The sequence below is a fragment of the Crinia signifera genome, chromosome 19, assembly GCF_055691185.1.
Source record: "Crinia signifera chromosome 19, ASM5569118v1, whole genome shotgun sequence".
NCBI classification, from domain to species: Eukaryota; Metazoa; Chordata; class Amphibia; order Anura; family Myobatrachidae; genus Crinia; species Crinia signifera.
The window spans coordinates 107,520,686-107,545,693 of NC_139226.1; the positions used below are offsets into that span (position 1 = coordinate 107,520,686).

The following is a 25,008-nucleotide window of genomic DNA, read 5'->3' on the forward strand; positions in this document are numbered from 1 at the left end:
GACATCTGATGAGCCAACATTGACCTACGCTCAATTGTGTTCCAGCTGCTGTCTGAACTGAAATCAGAGGTAGCGAGGAGGAATGACATGATTGCTGATTTTAAGAATGAAGTTCACAGACTGCAGAAGGAGACAACAGATTATCAGACACAGAAGAGAATGTACGAGGGCGAGAAGAACCAGCTGGAGAGACACCTGCAGGACTTGGCAGCTTCAGAACAACATGCCAAGGTGTCATTGGAGATGGTGCAGTCCAAGGTAGAAGCAGTTTGTCCTTTCATATTCTGTGCTTATTGGTGATCGCAATATAGGTGTCATTCCGATCTAATTGGCCCATTGCGAATTCACAATGGGGACCGATGTTGAAGATCTGCACAGGACTCTGCGGGTGCCCTCGGAGACTTGCATAGTCTCCATATCTCCAGTTTATTTCTTCTCCAGGCTTAATACATCTGCCCCACTGATCCCTATGGCTACATGCATTCAACTAAGGTTTCTTGTGGCCACTTATATGGAACCACTTGTAAAACACAGTATATGAATAAGCCCTGACACGATATCACTGTCTTTTCTTCAATACGTACAGTACTTTGGGGCTCATCTATGTTTGGATGTGTCATTTTATGACACACGCATCTCAGATGTAGCATGACATGTCCACGCTTCTAGGTGCCACCTTCACAATCTCCCTGACACTTATTATTATGTATATGGTATTATTGAGTGTGAAGAAAATAAATATCATAGCAAATAGTTGCAAAAAGACTTAATCCAATACCGCAGGCAACAATGTTATAATCAATACTTGATAAAATTTCCCAAAATATATAGTTAATAATGTTATCTAGAAACATCATGCAACACGTACGTCACAACATTTGGGTATTGGGAGTCGGGAAAGACTGCAACCGTGAAGCCGTGCCCCATTTCACCAATATCGGGCAAAACTTTGCTCTGAGAGCTGCCCTCTGCCTCCCTGAATAGATGCTGTGAGCATGCACAGAATGGGGGTTATTCTGGGTGATTCGCAAGGCTGTGTATTTGCCGCCTTGCGAGTCCACCAAACCCAGCAAGGGGAATGCTGGGCCGCCCACCCCCCCTTACCGCATGTGTTCTCATGCACAGGCTGCAAATGGATGTTTAACATAAACATCCGTTCCTATGCTGCAGGGAACACCCACATCTCTCCATGGTCGCCGACCATCACACATATAAAAGTGACTTTCCAGTCGCTTACACATGCGTGTACGCTGGGACATAAATGGGCGGGCAGCTGACGGTGATGTCAGCTGCCCGCCCCCCCGCACCAGCGTCACGGCCTCATTACCATAAGAACGCTCAGCATTCTCATGGGAACGCCCATAAATCGCTGGGCATTCCCATATGGTGATGGTGCAGCCCACCGCCACATGCCCCTCTACGCCCCCCGCCCACTATGTTGGGTGCATGCAAATGCGCATGCACACTAAAGAAAAACCGGTCCCCATGCAAACGCAGACTAGCTGTGTATGGACCAGAATAAGGGCCCACGTCTATTCCCCACTGCTCTAGTGTCAAAGGACAGTGCGAACTCCCAACTGCCCCCCCTTCACAGGACACTGCTGCCAGCCCTGGTACTGCCACAAGTTGTGCACAGTGTGTGACTCTGAGATCATTTATGTCCACCCTTTGTGGACAGTCATTGAGTGCTGCAAATAATCGTATCTTATATTGTTGTATAATTATATACTTGCCTACCCTCCCAGAATGGCCGGGAGGGTCCCGCAAATCGGGTCCCCCTCCCGGTCCCCCGGGAAGGGGGGCAAGTCTCCCGCATTTCCCTACAGCCCCGGCTCCCCCTCTCCCCGCGGTCTAAAAACTATGACTTTCGCGGGTCCGCGGGGAGGGGGCGGGGCTAAATGACGCAATTCGCGGCATTTCACTGCATTTTTAGCCCCTCCCCCCACCCACGGACCCGCAAATTGAGGCATCAGCCCGTCATGGGGGCGGGGCTTGATGACATCACCCGTGCCCCGCCCCCAAAGCGAAGCCTCTACCCGCCCCCTTTCACTCCTCTCCGGGCTTCTCCCGGAAAGGAGTATGCCAAAGTCGGCAAGTATGTATCAAAGGTTCTTTTTTCTTGTTGATGGCCCTGTAATGTCCATTTGATTGGCTTCATATTTCATTGTTTTCTTATGTCACTGTAATTTTCTCAGTGCTGTGCTCTAGACACTTGGTGGCGCCATACAAATGAAAGAAAATCACAGTGATGGAAGAAATAACTGTATTTGCTCCTTTTGCAACCCTAGGCCCTGCCACTGTCACCTTTACATACACTCAGGGATGGTGCCACGCTTAGGCACAGTTAAAGTCCAGCCAGGTTACAACCTCTGACCTGAATGGGCCCTCGAAGAGAAAGACACAAGGGGGAAATTTACTAAGAATGCAAATACGTAAATTCATATTTGAATTCTTCCTACGACTGCATACGACTGTTTCAGTCGTATGCAAAGTCGTGTTCCGGAGGGTCATTTACAAAGCAGTCATATACAACTGCTTTGTAACCCTCCGATGGTGTAACTATTCGTATTAGCGGCTCATATATACGGCCGCTAATACGAATGTTTCAGGCAGCCTGCATGGATCAGTCAGATCAGTGCAGGCTGCAATGTGTAAAAAAAATATAGATAAATAAATAAATGAAAAAAAAAACAGCGTGGGGTCCCCCCCACGGCTGTAACCAGCACCAGGCTCAAGGAGCCGGGGCCGGTAATAAAAAATCAGGAAACCCCGCAAATAGGGGTTCCCCAATTTTTTACAACCAGCCCCAGGCTCCATGGCCGGGGCTGGTTCCCAAAATACGGGGGACAAAATGACTAGGGGTCCCCCGTATTTTAAGAACCAGCCTTAGGCCAAACCAGCCAGCAGGGTAATGTCACAGCCGGGGGACACTTATGATATAAGGTCCCGCGGCCAAAACATCACCCTACCGACCAGTCAGCCTGGCCAGGGGCCCTGGGGGAGTGGGGACCCCCCCCAATGACAATAGTTTATTCTTTGTTTACACTGCCATCAGCCCGGTGACCACCGCTCCACCGAGGACAGCACCAGGCTTCAGCCTGGTCAGGTGAGTCCTGGAGGGGGGGACCCCTTCATTGGGGTTTTGGCCGCGGGACCTTATATCATAAGTGTCCCCCGGCTGTGACATTACCCTGCTGGCTGGTTTGGCCTGGGGCTGGTTCTTAAAATACGGGGGACCCCTAGTCATTTTGTCCCCCGTATTTTAGGAACCAGCCCCGGCCATGGAGCCTGGGGCTGGTTGTAAAAAATTGGGGAACCCCTATTTGCGGGGTTTCCTGATTTTTTATTACCGGCCCCGGCTCCTTGTGCTGGTTACAGCCGTGGGGGGGACCCCACGCTGTTTTTTTTTCTTTTATTTATTTAATTTTCTATTTTTTAACACTGAAGCCTGCACGGATCTGACTGATCCGTGCAGGCTGAAGCCAAATATGACAGGAAAATAAGGTGTATTTTCCTGTCCTATTTGGCCGGGCATTTCACGCCTAATAGCAGCCGTATTTTCAATACGGCTGCTTAGTAAATCAGGAACCACCATTCTTTTAAATGGTGATTCCTGTCGTATTCTATCGATGGTGTATACATTCGTATTTGTAAATACAAATACGAATGTCCCATCAATATGAATACGAATATTTGTATTTTTGGCTTAGTAAATGCCAAAAATACAAATACACTCCAAAAATTCGTATTTTCCTAGGAAAATACGAATTTTTCCTACGAATCCATATCAGTAAATTTCCCCCAAGGTGATAATAGCACATCCACGCATTGGCGGACCTTGTTGGCCTAAGTGCAAAAATATAATTTAGCCCCCCCCCCCCCACACACACACACCCCAACCCAAATTCACAATAACTCATTGCTGGTTTGGACAGCAGTGGGCCACTTAGTCATCAGGGGGCCCGGATTCAATGCACCTGCTGCACCAATGGTAGTTCCACCTCTGCATCCCAGTAATGTCTGTATCTGACATTCATCTCAGTGAGCTCTGATACTAATTATGTTACTTTAGATTAATTAGATCATTATTTGAATGTATGTGTTTTTCCTATACACACAGTTTGAAAGATTCCGTAGTAAAATCATACAGGCCGCATACACTGCCCCAGGATTCAAGGGTCCACAAGTGGAGGTCTCGGATACAGAAATACTGGACACCATGCAGGTAAGAAAAGATGCACATGTTTGGTCAGGCTCCGTGCATAACCGGTGGCTCCTATGTGGGAGCACTATTTCACGCGGGCTTCTGGAGACTCTAAGGTATAATTACCTATATTTTAAGAAAAAGGAATAAAAAGTTCTTTTAAATAAAATTGAAAAAAATATATAATACTATGCACGTCAAAAATAACAAATAAATAAAAAAGTATGTGCAACTTATAGACGGTTTTCTGAGATTGACCTTGGCATTAAACATAAGACCCATGTGGATTATGTATTTTGAAAATTTATAGCATGAGGAAGTGCCAAGGCTAACAAAATTCCAAGTCTACTTGAAAATTTATCTTATGTAGCTGATTGACAGCAAAGGTATAATGTGTTTTTGACTACTCAAAAAAAGTAGCCACGAATGATCCCTAATAATTTTTTATGTGTAGAGTTCAATAAAAGTTATGTTTTAGATGATTAATATTACCATATAATTAACTAGTAAAAGAGTGCGCCCAAAAAGGCACATTTGTCTTTCTGTTCACACTTTTGTGAACAAATCCCTTCTTATTTAGTCACAATACTGAATGTGTTGGGCGCACCACCAATCCAAGACTACAACAAATACTGAGAGGTAGTCCAACATATTGGTATAATAGATGTTTCTTTTTGAGATGCATTAATAGATGATTTAAGTCTGTGCGGATCCAAATACCACTTTCTGCAAGTAGTTAGCTCCACCTGTGGATCATTTAAAGTGTGTCCTTAAGTAATGATTACACCTTTTGCAGCAGCTAGGCTGTCTGGAAAATGTGAACTGTTGGTAGCTCTCGAGGACTGGAGTTGGCTACCACTGGTCTAAACTGTATTGCTATCACTCTTCTGACACATTTCAGATGATTTCCTTTCATGCACACTGCAGAGTTGAAGTGCATCACAAGAGAGGAACAATGGTCGGTGGGCCTCTCCCGGGTGTTACACACCAAGATGCAGACTCCTCTAAAGTGACAGGAACCTGGTTCTGCAGAGTGACATTATCTTGCAGCACTTGGCTCCTGACACTGAGGAGGAGCCGGCAGTGCTGGAAGAGTCTCAGGGGGAAGTCCGCACATCCCCGAAGTGAGGTAACTGGGTGCTACCCGCACTAAACCACGCCTCCTCTAGTGTGGTCAGTGTATCTCCTGCAAGGCCACACCCCTTTATGCAAAATCATAGCCGTGTTTGAGTGCTCACTCATCCACTGTTACTAAATTAATACGTTCCTTCATCCATTCAGTGTCCCTTTTTAGACTAAAGGATTGAGATGAACTGATTTTTTCAATGGTTTTAAAGAGATGTATAGCCTCAGATCACTTACCAATACTGTACCTATGCCAAAAGACTTGCACATTCATTGTCTTCCTGGGTCCTCTCTGGTTACAATGAGTTAATTGTGAGATTTACAGTGAATTGTGTCATTGTCCTTCAGACAAATGTGTCCTGCCAATAGCCAGTTCCCCCTATCAGTAGGGGAGTCATTTGTAACTGATGACAGATTTTTCTTACTGGGTGACCAGAAGGAATGTCAGCTATTTCATATCAGTGTAGGTTATGGAGACATCAGTGGCGTAGGGCGCAGTCAGGGCACCCGGAGCAAGCTCATGTCACTGCGCCCCTCACCATATATACACAAACACACACATATCGGCATGAAGATTTGGAGTGCAAGGAACCAAAATATATGTTAATATAAAACATTAATAGAGGCCACCCTCACAAATAAATATATAAAATACACTCTATATGTAGCGCCCATACCTGAAACCCCTCACTGTGCAGCCTGTTGGCGGCTCCTCCTCAACCCCCCCGAGCCAAGGTCGGACAGACAAGGCGGGGGCGGGCGGTGATGACTCACTCCATGCTCTCCCTGACTGGCACTCTACACATGACGAGCTCCGCCAGCGCAACCCTAGCTACGCCTCTGGTTGACATCCCTGCAATCTATCTGACCTGCAGGGCCGTTTCTAGACAATTTAGCTCCCAGGGCGAAGAAATAAAAATGCGCCCCCCCCCAATACATAGCATGGTATTATAGTAATTTCGCGCGCCGAAGGCGCGCGCCGAAATAGGGGGTGTGGCTTGATATTAAAAGGGGTGTGGCTTAATGTAAGGCGTGGTCTAGCAGGAAAACAATTACCTTATATCACACTTTTGCAACCTGCAAGACCAGACATTGGTTGCTGCAGGAATTGTTATTGTCCTCCCGCACTTAAGTTGGCTGGCTGAAGGCCACACAATGACCTAGTACGCCTCACAATGACAGGCTACTTAAATCATTATACACTATTTATCTGTGATGCCAATTACACATTACGCCGTACACTGTGATGACGATTACATATTACGCCGCACACCGTGATGACAATTACACATTACACCGCACACCAAGATGCCCATTAGACCACACACTGTGATGGCAATTACACAATACTCCCCACATCGTAATGCCCATTACACATTATGCCCCATGTGCCGCTGCCGCACAACCGATGCTGTTTACTAATATGCCCCCACAGTGCCAGATATGCCCCACAGCGCCACAAATATATACCCCACAGTGCCACATATATGCCCCCACAGTGCCACACATATGCCCCCACAGTGACACAAATATATGCCCCCACAGTGACACAAATATATGCCCCCACAGTCCCACAAATATATGCCCCCACAGTGCCACACATATGCCCCCAGTGCCACAAATATATGCCCCCACAGTGCCACAATTATGCCCCACAGTGCCACACATATGCCCCACAGTGCCACAGATATATGCCCCCAGTGCCACAGATATATGCCCCCAGTGCCACAGATATATGCCCCCAGTGCCACAGATATATGCCCCCCAGTGCCACAGATATATGCCCCCCAGTGTCACAAACATATGCCCCCAGTGCCACAGATATATGCCCCCAGTGCCACAGATATATGCCCCCAGTGCCACAGATATATGCCCCCAGTGCCACAGATATATGCCCCCCAGTGCCACAGATATATGCCCCCCAGTGTCACAAACATATGCCCCCAGTGCCACAGATATATGCCCCCAGTGCCACAGATATATGCCCACAGTGCCACAGATATATGCCCCCCAGTGCCACAGATATATGCCCCCCAGTGTCACAAACATATGCCCCCAGTGCCACAGATATATGCCCCCAGTGCCACAGATATATGCCCCCAGTGCCACAGATATATGCCCCCAGTGCCACAGATATATGCCCCCCAGTGCCACAGATATATGCCCCCCAGTGTCACAAACATATGCCCCCAGTAACAAACTTACTTGGAGAGGGGAGGGGAGCGCATCGTGCTTCTCTCCTATCCCGCGCCCGAGCTCCTATTGGCTGACAGCGGCAGCCCAGTGACGTGGGCGAGGGGACGGAGAAACGCACGATGCGTTCCCCTCCCCTCTCCAGCGTGGAGTCGGGCGGCCGGGGAGACAGCGGCAGCGGCTGCGGCTGCGGCTGCGGGCGGGGGGGTTAGACTGCCGGGCGCCCTGGCTGTTTCAGAGGCGGACAAGCCGTGCGGCGCCCCGGGCTGCTGCACGGCTTGTCCGCCTCTAGAAACGGCCCTGCTGACCTGATATAGAAGGGAAGCTGTTCTGCGGTACAGTGATAACATAGTTAATCTGTGCACACACTAGAGATGGGATGGGGAACCTTTGGCACTCCTGCTGTTGTGGAACTACACATCCCAGCATGCCCTGCTACAGGTTTGCTGTTTGGCCATACTAAAACTGTTCCAGGGTATGCTGGGAACAACTGGAGGGCCAAAGGTTCACCACCCATGCACTAGAGCAACGTGGATTCATTCTGACATCGGAACAAATCCCTGTCTGCCCGGGTTGTGTGTTCTGTCCACCATTAGCATACATGGGGTTGCTGGCTATATCACCACTTTGATGCGCAGGACATCAAACCAGATGTCGTGGCATGTGGCCAAAGGTGAGCGCATATCACCAGTACACACTGAGCAATATGCCGGTCCCATCTGGATGACGGGATGGATATTGCTCAGTGTGTACCCAGCTAGAGTCTTGGATACCTTTTATATGGCATGGGCAAGGTTGGTAGAGGGGAATATACTGGCTATACTTAAAATGCATAAAAACAAATTTCTCTAACGTCCTAGGGTATACTGGGGTTCAGGTAGACAATGGGGTATAGATGGGTCCAAAGGAGCCGGTGCACTTTAATAAAAATTAACATCCTGTGTGCTGGCTCCTCCCCTCTATGCCCCCTCCCACAGCCCAGTTTAGAAAAAAGTGCCCTTCGGGCCGGTAGCACACTCTGGAGCTCCAGAGTTTTTTCTTATTTTTATTTTTAATTTTAATTTTATTTTGCAGCAAGCTGTGCTTACTGCTGTCCTGATGGAGGGACACGGCACCAACCTCTTACAGGGTTAATGGTCCGTGTCCTGCTGCCGGGGTTTGACCCGGACGGTGATGTTACCGCAGTCATTAAGGACTGACGAGCACACCTTCAGCCCGCCGCCCCATCAGAGTGTCGGTACAGCGGTAATAGGTCTCCCGCTAAGGGGATTCTTCTGGCCGCGGCGGCGTGTATTTTACACAGACGCGCCATGTTGGGGGCGGAGCCTCCCGGAGAGCGCGAAAGAGCAGCAGCAGCCGGCGCCATTACCGCTTGCTGAGAGCACCGCGAGGACGCAGCAGAGACCGTACAACAGACTGGTAACACAGTGGGGTTGTGGGGGTCCGTGGGTGCTACTAAGTGCCACACTTGTGTCCTCTTTAGGACCAAACTGCGTTTATTGTCAGCCCGGGTGCCTAACTAACGCCCAGCTAAGGGCTTGTGTGCTGGCTCTCCTTCTCTGTCCCTTCTCACTGCTTGGGGAAGTTACAGTTGCTCTGCGGGTGTTCGTACAGATATATTTATATATATAAGCATTATATACCCGACAGCATGGCAGGGAAGAAGTCTGTGTGTCAGTCATGCCATGCAAAATTCACCCCCTTAGTGGAGGGGTCTCTTGTGTGTGAAAGCTGTATGCCACCTGAGCAGGGTACTAGCAGCCAGGAACCTGCTTGGTTAGATTCTATTAAGGGAATGATGTCTTCCATCTCTTCTGAATTAGCTGTGGCTAGACAGGAGAGACATGACTTACAGAGGTCTGTGGCTGATCTTAGAGCTACACCTGCTGCTCAAAAACCACCTAAGCTTCTTCCTCAAAAGCGTTCTTTGCCTGCTTTGCTGGGTACAGATGAGGATGATGATGAGGAGTTAGAAGATGATGAGGTAGAGATTCCTGAGGTAGTTGAGGAATCTCACTCTCAAGGGGTGGATGCTCTCATCTTTGCAATAAGAGAGGTCCTAAATCTCCCTGATAAGGAAGAGGAACAGACAGAACTAATGTTTTTCTCTACAAAAGAAAAATCCTCTGCCACCTTTCCTGTCTCTACAGAGCTTAACAGGAAATTTCAACAGTCTTGGGCTCACCCAGAAAAGAGATTTCAGGTGCCTAAAAGGTTCTTATCTATTTTTCCTTTCCCGTCTGAGGATAGAAAGCTGTGGGAGACCCCACCGGCAGTGGATACATCTGTATCCAGGCTCTCTAAAAAGATAGTGCTCCCAGTCCCTGGGGCAGTCTCTTTAAAGGACCCAGCAGATAGAAAGTTGGAAACCACATTAAAGGCTATCTATGTGGCATCTGGGGCAACTCAGAGACCAGTTATTGCAGGTTGTTGGATAACCAAGGCCATTAGCAAATGGGCTGAGGCAATTCAGGCTGATTTACAAGAGGATAACCCTCAAGTGGATATGCTGACTCTTTTGAGACATATCCAGGAATCTGCAGATTTTTTATGTGAAGCATTAAAAGAGATTGGAGTAGTGGCAGCTCAGACAAACACTATGTCTGTTTCCGCCCGCAGAGTCTTATGGTTACGACAATGGGCGGCCGACCCAGAGTCTAAGAGGGGTGTAGAGGCCTTACCTTTCACCGGGGAGGCTCTATTTGGTGAAGAACTAAATAAGTGGATTTCACAGGCAACTGCTGGAAAGTCCACTTACTTGCCGTCTGCCCCTCCACCCCCGCGGAGAAATTATTCAGGGCCCTCCTTGCAGTCCTTTCGGACCGCGAGGTTCAGGTCCAGAGGCCGTGGAGCCTCAAATGCAGTCAGAGGCACTAGGGGCAAGTCCCGCAGAACCCAGTCAGCAGTCCTGCCCGAGCAGGCTCACACCTCCACTCAGGAAAAGCCCTCAGCATGACGGTTCCCTTCCTCAGGGGGGGGACATTCCAGTGGGAGCACGTTTACTTCATTTCAGTCCGGTTTGGCGGGCGTCTGCCCTGGACCCTTGGGTGCTAGAAATAGTGTCTCAAGGATACAGAATAGAGTTTGCCTCTACCCCGCCTCAAAAATTCTTCAAATCAGCCTTACCAGCTTCACAGGAATCTCAAAGGAACCTTCTGGAGGCGGTTCGGAAACTAATAGATCAGGCTGTGGTAATTCCGGTACCTACCCATCTCAGGGGGAAGGGATACTACTCCAACGTATTCGTCGTGCCCAAACCAGACGGTTCGGTAAGACCTATACTGAATCTTCGGTTTCTGAACATGCATCTCAAGACCTTCAAGTTCAAGATGGAGTCATTGAGGGCGGTCATTTCGGGATTGGAGGAAAGGGAATTCCTGGTGTCGTTAGACATAAAGGATGCCTACCTTCACATCCCGATATGGCCGCCACATCAGGCCTATCTTCGCTTCACGATCCTAAACGACCACTACCAGTTCAGGGCTTTACCTTTTGGCCTGTCTACAGCCCCTCGGATATTCACGAAGGTCATGGCAGAGATGATGCATCTACTCCGCCGGGCCGGAGTGAATATTGTGCCATACCTGGACGACCTTTTAATAAAGGCCCCTACCAGAGAGTTACTGGAGGAGAGTGTCAACACCACCTCCAGGATCCTGTCAACCCACGGATGGATACTGAATCTAAAGAAGTCGCAGCTAGTACCATCTCAAAGACTTCTTTTCCTAGGGATGATACTAGATACGGTGGCGCAGAAGGTCTTCCTGCCAACGGAGAAGGTTCTGGCAATCCAAAAGATGGTGCGGTTGGTTCTGAAACCGCGCAGGATATCTGTCCACTCCTGCATACAACTACTAGGGAGGATGGTAGCAGCATACGAAGCGATTCCCTACGGACGCTTCCATGCGAGGACTTTCCAACTGGACCTCTTAAACAAGTGGACGGGGTCTCATCTCCACATGCACTCCCTAGTCACTCTGGCATCGGAAACAAGAGTCTCTCTTCTGTGGTGGCTGAAGTCATCCAACCTGCTAGTGGGAAGGAGGTTCGGAATTTACCCATGGGTACTCCTAACAACAGATGCCAGCTTGAAAGGTTGGGGAGCAGTAACTCAGGGAGTTCACTTCCAGGGTCTATGGTCAGAGCAGGAGGTCTCTCTTCCCATAAACATCTTAGAACTAAGAGCAATACACCAGGCCTTAATACAGGCCTCCGATCTGCTGAGAGGAAAGCCAGTTCAAGTCCAGTCGGACAATGTCACGGCAGTGGCATATATAAATCGCCAAGGGGGCACAAAAAGCAGGTCTGCCATGAGAGAAGCGGCAAAAATTCTAAGGTGGGCGGAAAGCCACGCAGAAGCCATATCGGCCATCTTCATTCCGGGAGTACAAAACTCACTAGCGGATTATCTCAGCAGACACACCCTGCACCCAGGGGAGTGGAGTCTACACCCCCAGATATTTCAAATGCTGGTGGACAGGTGGGGGTGCCCTCAGGCGGATATGATGGCCTCACAAATGAACAAGAAACTGCCGAGATATTGCTCCCGAACGCGGGATCCTCTAGCAGTGTCGGTGGACGCACTGACGGCGCCATGGCCCTTCAGTTTCATTTACCTGTTTCCTCCCATCCCATTGATCCCGAGAATTCTCAAAAGGATAAAACGGGAAAGGGTTCTGGTGATCTTCATTGCCCCATATTGGCCGCGCAGGACCTGGTTTGCGGACCTTCTGTCCCTGTCTCTGGAAGACCCTTGGCCTCTGCCACACCGAACAGACCTTCTACAGCAAGGGCCGTTCATTTATCACGACTTACGTCGGCTAAATTTAATGGCGTGGAGATTGAAAGGGAAATCCTAGCAAGAAAGGGCATCCCAAGTGCCGTTATTCCAACTATGCTCCAGGCTAGAAAAGTAGTCACTTCAAAGCATTACTACAGAATCTGGAAGCGGTATATCTCTTGGTGTGAAGGCCATAAATATCCTCCTTCGGAATTCAAATTAGGAAGATTCCTTAGGTTTTTACAGGCTGGGGTTGATCTGGGCCTTAGGCTGGGTTCCATCAAGGTCCAAATTTCTGCACTGTCTATATTTTTTCAAAGACAGTTGGCGACTCTCCCAGAGGTGCAGACCTTCATCAAGGGGGTCTTACACATCCAACCACCCTTCAAAAGTCCGGTGGCGCCTTGGGATCTAAACCTAGTTTTGGAATTTCTTCAATCATCATGGTTCGAGCCTTTGAAGACAGCAGAAATAAAGTTCCTTACATGGAAAACGGTTCTGTTATTGGCATTAGCATCTGGTAGAAGAGTCTCCGAGCTCAGCGCACTCTCTTGCAGAAGCCCATACCTAATTTTTCATGCAGACAGGGCTGAGTTGCGTACAGGGCCGAAGTTCCTCCCGAAGGTGGTCTCGGCTTTTCATATTAACCAGCCCATTGTGGTGCCATCGGTTTCTACTGGTTCTTCCACACCTAAGGCTTTGGATGTGGTTAGAGCTTTGAGGACTTACGTTTCTCGAACAGCTCGTACAAGGAAGTCTGATACTCTCTTCATCCTATATGATGCTAGAAAGATAGGATGTCCAGCGACAAAGCAGTCCATCGCCAGATGGATTAGATTAACCATTCAGATGGCCTATTCGCAGGCCTCTATTCCTGCTCCGGCCTCCATATCCGCTCACTCTACCAGGTCGGTGAGTGCCTCGTGGGCGGCTGCTCGGGGGACCTCATTACTACAGTTGTGTAGAGCAGCCACCTGGTCGGGAAACAATACATTTGTAAGGTTTTACAAGTTTGATACTCTGGCTTCAGAGGATCTACAGTTTGGAAACTCAGTGTTACAGGGACCTCAGCACTCTCCCGCCCGTTGTGGGAGCTTTGGGACGTCCCCATTGTCTACCTGAACCCCAGTATACCCTAGGACGTTAGAGAAAAGGGGATTTTGATTACCTACCGGTAAATCCTTTTCTCGTAGTCCGTAGGGTATACTGGGCTCCCACCTCTGTGCTTCGTTCTACTGTTTGGCGTGTTTGACTGACTGGTTTCGTCAGTGCTATGCTGTTGGTAGTTAAAGTTAAAGTTATTCCTCCTCTCTTAGTATGACCGTCTCCTTCGGGCACAGTTTTCTAAACTGGGCTGTGGGAGGGGGCATAGAGGGGAGGAGCCAGCACACAGGATGTTAATTTTTATTAAAGTGCACCGGCTCCTTTGGACCCATCTATACCCCATTGTCTACCTGAACCCCAGTATACCCTACGGACTACGAGAAAAGGATTTACCGGTAGGTAATCAAAATCCCCTTATTAAGCCCGTATAAAGGCTAATTCCATTGGCATTGGATTTAGGTGTATTCAGTGGATTTTGTGGGGTTATTGAAGATGGGATGTTACCCATAGTAACCTACTTCCCAGTCGATGCCCATTCAATTTCCAATTCGATTTTTATTCGATTTTGCTTCCATAAGCAAAATCAAATAGAAAAATAGTGCATATCTCACTGTGTGTACCCTCTATTAGAAAGCCACACACCAGTTTTCTCCTTTGACATGGATTCATCAATGACCTTGAAACATTCCTTAGAGAACCTGGTCCATGGCGACCTAAAAGTATCTCATAGAGCAGGGATGGGGAACCTTTGGCCCTCCAGCTGTTGTTGAACTACACATCCCAGCATGCATTATGGTATGTATACTTCAACAACAGCTGGAGGGCCGAAGGTTCTCCATCCATGCCATAGAGAATTGCATCCACAATCCCGCTTCTTATTGCATACTTGCTGATCAGATATGTACTTACATAGGCAATTAGTATCACAGAGGACAACTCTCCCGATGAGACCTGTCCTCTGCGACAATGGACACATGCGCTGCAACCGCAGGGGGTGCTGGGAAGGATGTGATTAGATACTTTTCTGGAGAAATTGAGAAAAGAAGCCTATAGGCTTCTGTATTGCAACGCCATCCAAAGATGGCATTAACCCCTTTGGTGGTGGATTTTTTTTAGAGAGTGCTCCCCAATGGGCGAGTTTTTTCTGGGGAGCGCTCCCTGCTGCTGAACAGTCTTATCAGCCGCTGCCCGGCCCGGCCCCCCGGCAATCTGTTTGTGTACGGCGTGGCGTTACAAGGTCTCACCACACACGGGGTAAGGAGGCAGGGCGGGCAGCAGGAGCCGGGCAGCGGCATGCACATGTGCAAACACCCCGAGTGAATGATATTTTCTCTGTTCGGGCGCATGTCAGCGGATGTGTAAGTGTACACATATATTTGCAGCATTGCACAGGGATTCGGGCGGCAGGAGGGGGCATTTACCTGCTTACTAGGCAGCGGATTTACGAAGGAACAGGCCTGAGTTAGCCCAAACACTGCCTACCACCTATCACAGCAGGTAGTAACGGTTACATATAATAAATAGTTTTTCCTATATTTTTTGCAATTGTAAATAATATTAAAGCATTCGGTGAAATAACGGTACAAGCGCTAGCAGCATCACACACACGGACTGTGCGGAGTTTGCATATTCTCCTTGTGCTTGCGTGGGTTTCCTCTGGGTACTTCGGTTTCCTCTGACATTCTAAAGATATACTGGTAGGTCAATTGGCTCCCAACAAAATTAACCTTAATTCTGTGTGTGCGTGTACTGTACATGTGGTAGGGAATATAGATTGTAAACGCCACTGGGGCAGGGACTGATGTGAGTGTTCAAATAATAAATAATGGTAATAAATAATAACATTTTAAAGAGTATAAAGTTATTTGAACACACAATTATTCTCTGGCAACTACAAACTAGAAGAAGCGTCCGGCATTGTATTGCTGCAATTTATAAAAGGTCCGAATTATAACTTGGCAGAAATAAATGAATCCATACTGGGGTAGTCATTTTACAACAAAATCCTATGAAATGAATTAGTTTCTGGATTTGTTCATAATTACCGTGGCATTCTCTCTGACTGTGGTCCCCTCCTCTCTTAGGGGGTTATTTTGGTTCACTCTTTCTGACAAATTCCTTCTTAGATGGACAAAACCATGTGCACTGCAGGTGGGGCAGATGTAACATGTGCAGAGAGAATTAGTATTGGGTGAGTTATTTAGTTTCTGTACAGGGAAAATACTGACTGCTTTATTTTTACACTGCAAAATAGATCTCACTTTGAAGTAAAACTCCACCCAAATCTAACTCTCTCTGCACAAGTAACATCTGCCCCACCTGCAGTGCACATGGTTTTGTCTATCTAAGAAGAAATTTGTCAGAAAGAGTGAACCAAATTAACCCCCTAAGAGAGGAGGGGACCATATGTAGTCTCCACCTGTGTCCTCTTCTCCAGGCGGCAACACAGTAGTCTCCAGGAGACTCTAGCACTGTGACAGAAACAAGTGTGCATGTGCTGGACTCCGGTAAAATGGCGCTGCCTCCAGTTTTGCAATGATTTTTCAACTGTGCATGTCCGCCTTGCCACTTTACTGATGACTTTTGGTGTCATCTCTTGATTATACTTCGTCAGCAATGGAATTTGTGTTCAGCATTAGCAGCGTCTTATGGCATCTATATATATGATATACTGTATATATAACTATGGGGCTGATTCAGAGCTGGAGCCTTTGCGTCACATTTTGCAGCTGTAACGCTTTATCTAAATCAACACATTTGCTGGCATATGCAAATTAGCAACACTTCCCGGATGTGTGTAGGTGTGCGACTAGCACGTGAGCCAGGGTTGTGTTACACACACATCACACACACACATGTTCTGTTATTATACAGGGTTTTATTGTACATTGGTTATACATATATAGATTGATAGTGATATCTATCTAGATAGATAGATAGATAGATAGATAGATAGATAGATAGATATGTACAATATTTACAATATTTACAAATATACACGTATACATATATACAGAAATGTACAAAGCCGTCCTCCTCACACTACCGGCCTGCAGTAGTGGAGATGTGCAGCCAGATTACAATATAGGCTACAATACAGGACAGCATAGAAAAGTCATTGGGGTCAATGGCAGCGGACTCCAACTCCCAGTCTTCATGCTGAGTGCCAGGCGCTACTCAGACAATACGCAATAGCATATAGAAGTCATTGGGGACAATGTCCGGGGACTCCGACTCCCAGTCTTCATGCCGAGTGCCAGGCGCTACTCCGACAATGCAGGACAGCATATAAAAGTCATTGGGGTCAATGGCAGCGGACTCCGACTCCCAGTCTTCATGCCCAGTGCCATGCACTATTCCGCCACTCCTTGGGCCAATATAATCTCCTCCTCCTCAGCCACGACCTCCTCAGCAGATGCTTCAGGCTCCTCCTCTTCATCAATGGGGGACAGAATAGGTGTAAACCCATAAGCCTTGAGCCTTCGGTTTCGTCTGCGGCTAAATGCCGGTCGGGACAAAAGGACCTCCAGAACAAATGCTGCCTGATCGTTGTTAAGCAGATTCCGGGCACTCGCAGGTTTAGCGCTCTGCACGTCTCGGTCACAACATTTGCCTAAGCAGCAGCCCATCTTCACAGAGAACGTCTTCCACCATCCAGTTCTCAGGAAGCAATGAGCCTCAAGCCAAACAGCTCAGATCATGTGACATCATCCCTCTGTGACATCATCAGCATCTATTATATGCAGTGGATGGCTCTAGAGGTGATGGCTGCAGCACAGTCTAATGTCTAACTAGGGAAACCTCACCAACTGCCACAACCTTCCTTCCTACACTGACTCACTGGCAGTTGGTGTGGCTCCCCCTCCATGTATCTTGGACTGTGCTATAGCCCCTCCTCTGGGGCCACCCATGGTTATATGTGATCTGGGTTGATACCCAAAGATTGTAATAAAAATAATTGTCCCCCAATAGTTATCGCCCAGCAATGACCAGTGACAGGATCAGCACCATTACTCAGTATTGTCTACAATCACTTATCAATCTGCCCCCTTGTATAGAAGTAACCAGTGGTGTAGCTAGGTGCCACGGCGCCCGGAGCAAGGGCATGTTTCGCACCCCCCCTCTCCCCAATTTGTAGTAGGTGAGGCTCCTGCATAGTGAAAAGCGGGCTCGGCCAACATTATACCACACACACCGTAATGCCCATTGCACATTTTAGTGAACTTTGTAATTCCAATTACACATACGCCCACACATGATGCCCATTGCATACTATATAACACTCCGCAATGCCTATGACATACTATATAACACTCCGCAATGCCCATGACATACTATATAACACTCCTCAATGCCCATGACATACTATATAAACACTCCGCAATGCCCATGACAAACTATATAACACTCCGCAATGCCCATGACATACTATATAACACTCCGCAATGCCCATGACATACTATATAACACTCCGCAATGCCCATGACATACTATATAACACTCCTCAAAGCCCATGACATACTATATAAACACTCCGCAATGCCCATGACAAACTATATAACACTCCGCAATGCCCATGACATACTATATAACACTCCGCAATGCCCATGACATACTATATAACACCCCGCAATGCCCATGACATACTATATAGCACTCCGCAATGCTCATGATATACTATATAACACTCCGCAATGCCCATGACATACTATATAACACTCCGCAATGCCCATGACATACTATATAACACTCCGCAATGCCCATGACATAATATATAACACTCCGCAATGCCCATCACATACTATATAACACTCCGCAATGCCCATGACATACTATATAACACTCTGCAATGCCCATGACATACTATATAACACTCCACAATGCCCATGACATACTATATAACACTCCACAATGCCCATGACATACTATATAACACTCCGCAATGCCCATGACATACTATATAACACTCCGCAATGCCCGTGACATACTATATAACACACCGTAATGCCCGTGACATGCTATATAAAACTCAGCAATGCCCATGACATACTATATAACACTCCGCAATGCCCATGACATGCTATATAACACTCCAGAATGCCCATGACATACTATATAACACACTGTTATGCCCATGACATACTATATAACACTCCGCAATGCCCATGACATACTATATAACACTCCGCAATGCCCATGACATGCTATATAACACTCCGCAATGCCCATGACATACTATATAACACTCCGCAATGCCCATGACATACTATATAACACTCCACAATGCCCATGACATACTATATAACACTCCGCAATGCCCATGACATACTATTTAACACACTGCAATGCCCATTACATACTATATAACACTCCGCAATGTCCATGACATACTATATAACACTCCGCAATGCCCATGACATACTTTATAACACTCCGCAATGCCCATGACATACTATATAACACTCCGCAATGCCCATGACATACTATATAACACTCTGCAATGCCCATGACATACTATATAACACTCCGCAATGCCCATGACATACTATTTAACACACTGCAATGCCCATTACATACTATATAACACTCCGCAATGCCCATGACATACTATATAACACTCCGCAATGCCCATGACATACAATTTAACACTCCGCAATGCCCATGACATACTATATAACACTCCGCAATGCCCATGACATACTATATAACACTCCTCAATGCCCATCACATACTATATAACACTCCGCAATGCCCATGACATACTATATAACACTCCGCAATGCCCATGACATACTATATAACACTCCGCAATGCCCATGACATACTATATAACACTCCGCAATGCCCATGACATACTATATAACACTCCGCAATGCCCATGACATACTATATAACACTCCGCAATGCCCATGACATACTATATAACACTCCGCAATGCCCATGACATACAATTTAACACTCCGCAATGCCCATGACATACTATATAACACTCCGCAATGCCCATGACATACTATATAACACTCCTCAATGCCCATCACATACTATATAACACTCCGCAATGCCCATGACATACTATATAACACTCCGCAATGCCCATGACATACTATATAACACTCCGCAATGCCCATCACATACTATATAACACTCGGCAATGCCCATAACATACTATATAACACCCCGCAATGCCCATGACATACTATATAACACTCCGCAATGCCCATCACATACTATATAACACTCCGCAATGCCCATGACATACTATATAACACTCCGCAATGCCCATGACATACTATATAACACACCGTAATGCCCATGACATACTATATAACACTCCGCAATGCCCATGACATACTATATAACACTCCGCAATGCCCATGACATACTATATAACACTCCGCAATGCCCATGACATACTATATAAACACTCCGCAATGCCCATGACATACTATATAACACTCCGCAATGCCCATGACATACTATATAACACTCCGCAATGCCCATCACATACTATATAACACTCCGCAATGCCCATGACATACTATATAACACACTGCAATGCCCATGACATACTATATAACACTCCGCAATGCCCATGACATACTATATAACACTCCGCAATGCCCATGACATACTATATAACACACCGCAATGCCCATGACATACTATATAACACTCTGCAATGCCCATGACATACTAAATAACACTCCGCAATGCCCATGACATACAATATAACAATCCACAATGCCCATGACATACTATATAACACTCCGCAATGCCCATTACATACTATATAACACTCTGCAATGCCCATGACATACTATATAACACTACGCAATGCCCATGACATACTATATAACACTCTGCAATGCCCATGACATACTATATAACACTCCGCAATGCCCATGACATACAATTTAACACTCCGCAATGCCCATGACATACTATATAACACTCCGCAATGCCCATGACATACTATATAACACTCCTCAATGCCCATCACATACTATATAACACTCCGCAATGCCCATGACATACTATATAACACTCCGCAATGCCCATGACATACTATATAACACTCCGCAATGCCCATCACATACTATATAACACTCGGCAATGCCCATAACATACTATATAACACCCCGCAATGCCCATGACATACTATATAACACTCCGCAATGCCCATCACATACTATATAACACTCCGCAATGCCCATGACATACTATATAACACTCCGCAATGCCCATGACATACTATATAACACACCGTAATGCCCATGACATACTATATAACACTCCGCAATGCCCATGACATACTATATAACACTCCGCAATGCCCATGACATACTATATAACACTCCGCAATGCCCATGACATACTATATAAACACTCCGCAATGCCCATGACATACTATATAACACTCCGCAATGCCCATGACATACTATATAACACTCCGCAATGCCCATCACATACTATATAACACTCCGCAATGCCCATGACATACTATATAACACACTGCAATGCCCATGACATACTATATAACACTCCGCAATGCCCATGACATACTATATAACACTCCGCAATGCCCATGACATACTATATAACACACCGCAATGCCCATGACATACTATATAACACTCTGCAATGCCCATGACATACTAAATAACACTCCGCAATGCCCATGACATACAATATAACAATCCACAATGCCCATGACATACTATATAACACTCCGCAATGCCCATTACATACTATATAACACTCTGCAATGCCCATGACATACTATATAACACTACGCAATGCCCATGACATACTATATAACACTCTGCAATGCCCATGACATACTATATAACACTCCGCAATGCCCATGACATAATATATTACACTCCGCAATGCCCATGACATACTATATAACACTCCGCAATGCCCATGACATACTATATAACACTCCTCAATGCCCATCACATACTATATAACACTCCGCAATGCCCATGACATACTATATAACACTCCGCAATGCCCATGACATACTATATAACACTCCGCAATGCCCATGACATACTATATAACACTCCGCAATGCCCATGACATACTATATAACACTCCGCAATGCCCATGACATACTATATAACACTCCGCAATGCCCATGACATACAATTTAACACTCCGCAATGCCCATGACATACTATATAACACTCCGCAATGCCCATGACATACTATATAACACTCCTCAATGCCCATCACATACTATATAACACTCCGCAATGCCCATGACATACTATATAACACTCCGCAATGCCCATGACATACTATATAACACTTCGCAATGCCCATGACATACTATATAACACACCGTAATGCCCATGACATACTATATAACACTCCGCAATGCCCATGACATACTATATAACACTCCGCAATGCCCATGACATACTATATAACACTCCGCAATGCCCATGACATACTATATAAACACTCCGCAATGCCCATGACATACTATATAACACTCCGCAATGCCCATGACATACTATATAACACTCCGCAATGCCCATCACATACTATATAACACTCCGCAATGCCCATGACATACTATATAACACACTGCAATGCCCATGACATACTATATAACACTCCGCAATGTAATGCCCATGACATACTATATAACACTCCGCAATGCCCATGACATACTATATAACACTCTGCAATGCCCATGACATACTATATAACACTCCGCAATGTAATGCCCATGACATACTATATAACACTCCGCAATGCCCATGACATACTATATAACACTCTGCAATGCCCATGACATACTATATAACACTCTGCAATGCCCATGACATACTAAATAACACTCCGCAATGCCCATGACATACAATATAACAATCCACAATGCCCATGACATACTATATAACACTCCGCAATGCCCATTACATACTATATAACACTCTGCAATGCCCATGACATACTATATAACACTCCGCAATGCCCATGACATACTATATAACACTCCGCAATGCCCATGACATACTATATAACACTCCGCAATGCCCATCACATACTATATAACACTCCGCAATGCCCATGACATACTATATAACACACTGCAATGCCCATGACATACTATATAACACTCCGCAATGTAATGCCCATGACATACTATATAACACTCCGCAATGCCCATGACATACTATATAACACTCTGCAATGCCCATGACATACTAAATAACACTCCGCAATGCCCATGACATACAATATAACAATCCACAATGCCCATGACATACTATATAACACTCCGCAATGCCCATTACATACTATATAACACTCTGCAATGCCCATGACATACTATATAACACTCCGCAATGCCCATGACATACTATATAACACTCTGCAATGCCCATGACATACTATATAACACTCCGCAATGCCCATGACATAATATATTACACTCCGCAATGCCCATGACATACTATATAACACTCCGCAATGCCCATGACATACTATATAACACTCCGCAATGCCCATGACATACTATATAACACACCGTAATGCCCATGACATACTATATAACACTCCGGAATGCCCGTGACATGCTATATAACACATTGCAATGCCCATGACATACTATATAACACACCGCAATGCCCATGACATACTATATAACACTCCGCAATGCCCATGACATACTATATAACACTCCGCAATGCCCATGACATACTATATAACACACCGTAATGCCCATGACATACTATATAACACTCCGGAATGCCCGTGACATGCTATATAACACATTGCAATGCCCATGACATACTATATAACACACCGCAATGCCCATGACATACCATATAACACTCCGCAATGCCCATGACATACTATATAACACTCCTCAATACCCATGACATTCTATATAACACACTGTAATGCCCATGACATACTATATAACACTCCGCAATGCCCATGACATACTATATAACACTCCGCAATGCCCATGACATACTATATAACACTCCGCAATGCCCATGACATACTATATAACACTCCGCAATGCCCATGACATACTATATAACACTCCGCAATGCCCATGACATCCGCAATGCCCATCACATACTATGTAACACACCGTAATGCCCATGACATACTATATAACACTCCGCAATGCCCATGACATGCTATATAACACTCTGCAATGCCCATGACATACTATATAACACTCCGCAATGCCCATGACATACTATATAACACTCCGCAATGCCCATGACATACTATATAACACACCGTAATGCCCATGACATACTATATAACACTCCGCAATGCCCATTACACATTTGACACATAAGTGCCACTTACCTACATGCTCAATGCCAGGGGATTCATGCTCGATGTCAAGGGGCTTCATGCTCGATGCCAAGGGGGACTGAATTTGCTCGTTGCCAAGGGGGACAGAACTGTGCAGCAGCCCGCTACTGGCTGCTGTTTTCAATTCAATGCACCGCCAGTAGTAGTGTGCAGCAGGGAAGGAGGGAGCAGTAGTATGCAGGAGGGAGGGAGGGTGGGAGCAGTAGTGTGTAGGAGGTTGGGAGCAGTAGTGTGCAATAGGGTGGGAGCAGTAGTGTGCAGGAGGGAGGGAGCAGTATTGTGCAGGAAGGAGGGAGGGAGCAGTAGTGTGCAGGAGGGAGGGAGGGTGGGAGTAGTAGTGTGTAGGAGGGTGGGACCAGTAGTGTGTAGGAGGGTGGGATCAGTAGTGTGTAGGAGGGAGGGAGGGTTGGAGCAGGAGTGGGAGGGAGGGTGGGAGCAGTAGTGTGTAGGAGGGAGGGAGTACACCTTACTCAGCCCCCCCAATGCCCGAGCCGTCAGGGGGCCCGGCTGACAGATGCAGCATGCGTGCGCCCCCTCCCCTGTCGCAGGGCCTGCCCGCTCCCAGCTCCCCGCTGTGTGTGTCCGGGAGAAGTGTTGCTATGTAAAATTCAAATCTCCCGCTGGACCACGCTAGCCAATAGGCGCTCGCGGTCCAGCAGCCACCAGTTGATTGGCTTCTGGACCGCAAGTGTCTATTGGCTAGCGCGGTCCAGCGGGAGATATGACTTTTACATAGCAACACTTCTCCCGGGCCGGACAGTGGGAGTGGCGTGCTAATGCACATACGCTACCGTGTACATACGGTTCTTACATTGTCCACTCGGACTTCAAGCGTGCGGACGGGCGGACGGCCGAACGAAGAGGCTCTGCTGGTGTTAAACATGCCACAGCACTAATCCACAAGAAACGAATGCTCAAACCATTACCCAATCACCCAGTGTATGTTGTTTATTGCATTCAATTAACTATTTGCCTTCCCCAATTGCAATACAAATGAACCCTTATTACATGTGTATTTATTGTGCTCAGATTGTGGCACTTAATAGTAGTTAAGTGCATTTGTGTGTAAAAGCAATTAAATATATAAGAGATATGAACGCAGAGAAGTGTAAATGGTTAAACTGCAAAAGTGTGCTTCTCGTGTTGCTGCCATGTAGTTAGTTAATTGATAAATGTGAGAAATTGTGCGTGTTGTCCGAGCGAATGTGGGCCCACTGATGCGGCTGGGCTGCGTGGCGTGAGAACT

At 46.5% G+C, this 25,008-nt stretch overlaps 1 protein-coding gene across 6 annotated transcripts in view; it reads left to right on the plus strand.

The window, feature by feature from the left end:
• CCDC27 (coiled-coil domain containing 27) overlaps positions 1–25,008 on the plus strand; it is a 66,305-nt gene that overhangs the window by 27,398 nt on the left and 13,899 nt on the right. For all 6 annotated transcript variants that reach the window (XM_083163112.1, XM_083163114.1, XM_083163113.1 and 3 more), the window contains 2 exons: positions 46–258; positions 4,121–4,225. In XM_083163112.1, the coding sequence (XP_083019238.1) occupies positions 46–258; positions 4,121–4,225 (318 nt within the window). The remainder of the gene's footprint in view (positions 1–45; positions 259–4,120; positions 4,226–25,008) is intronic.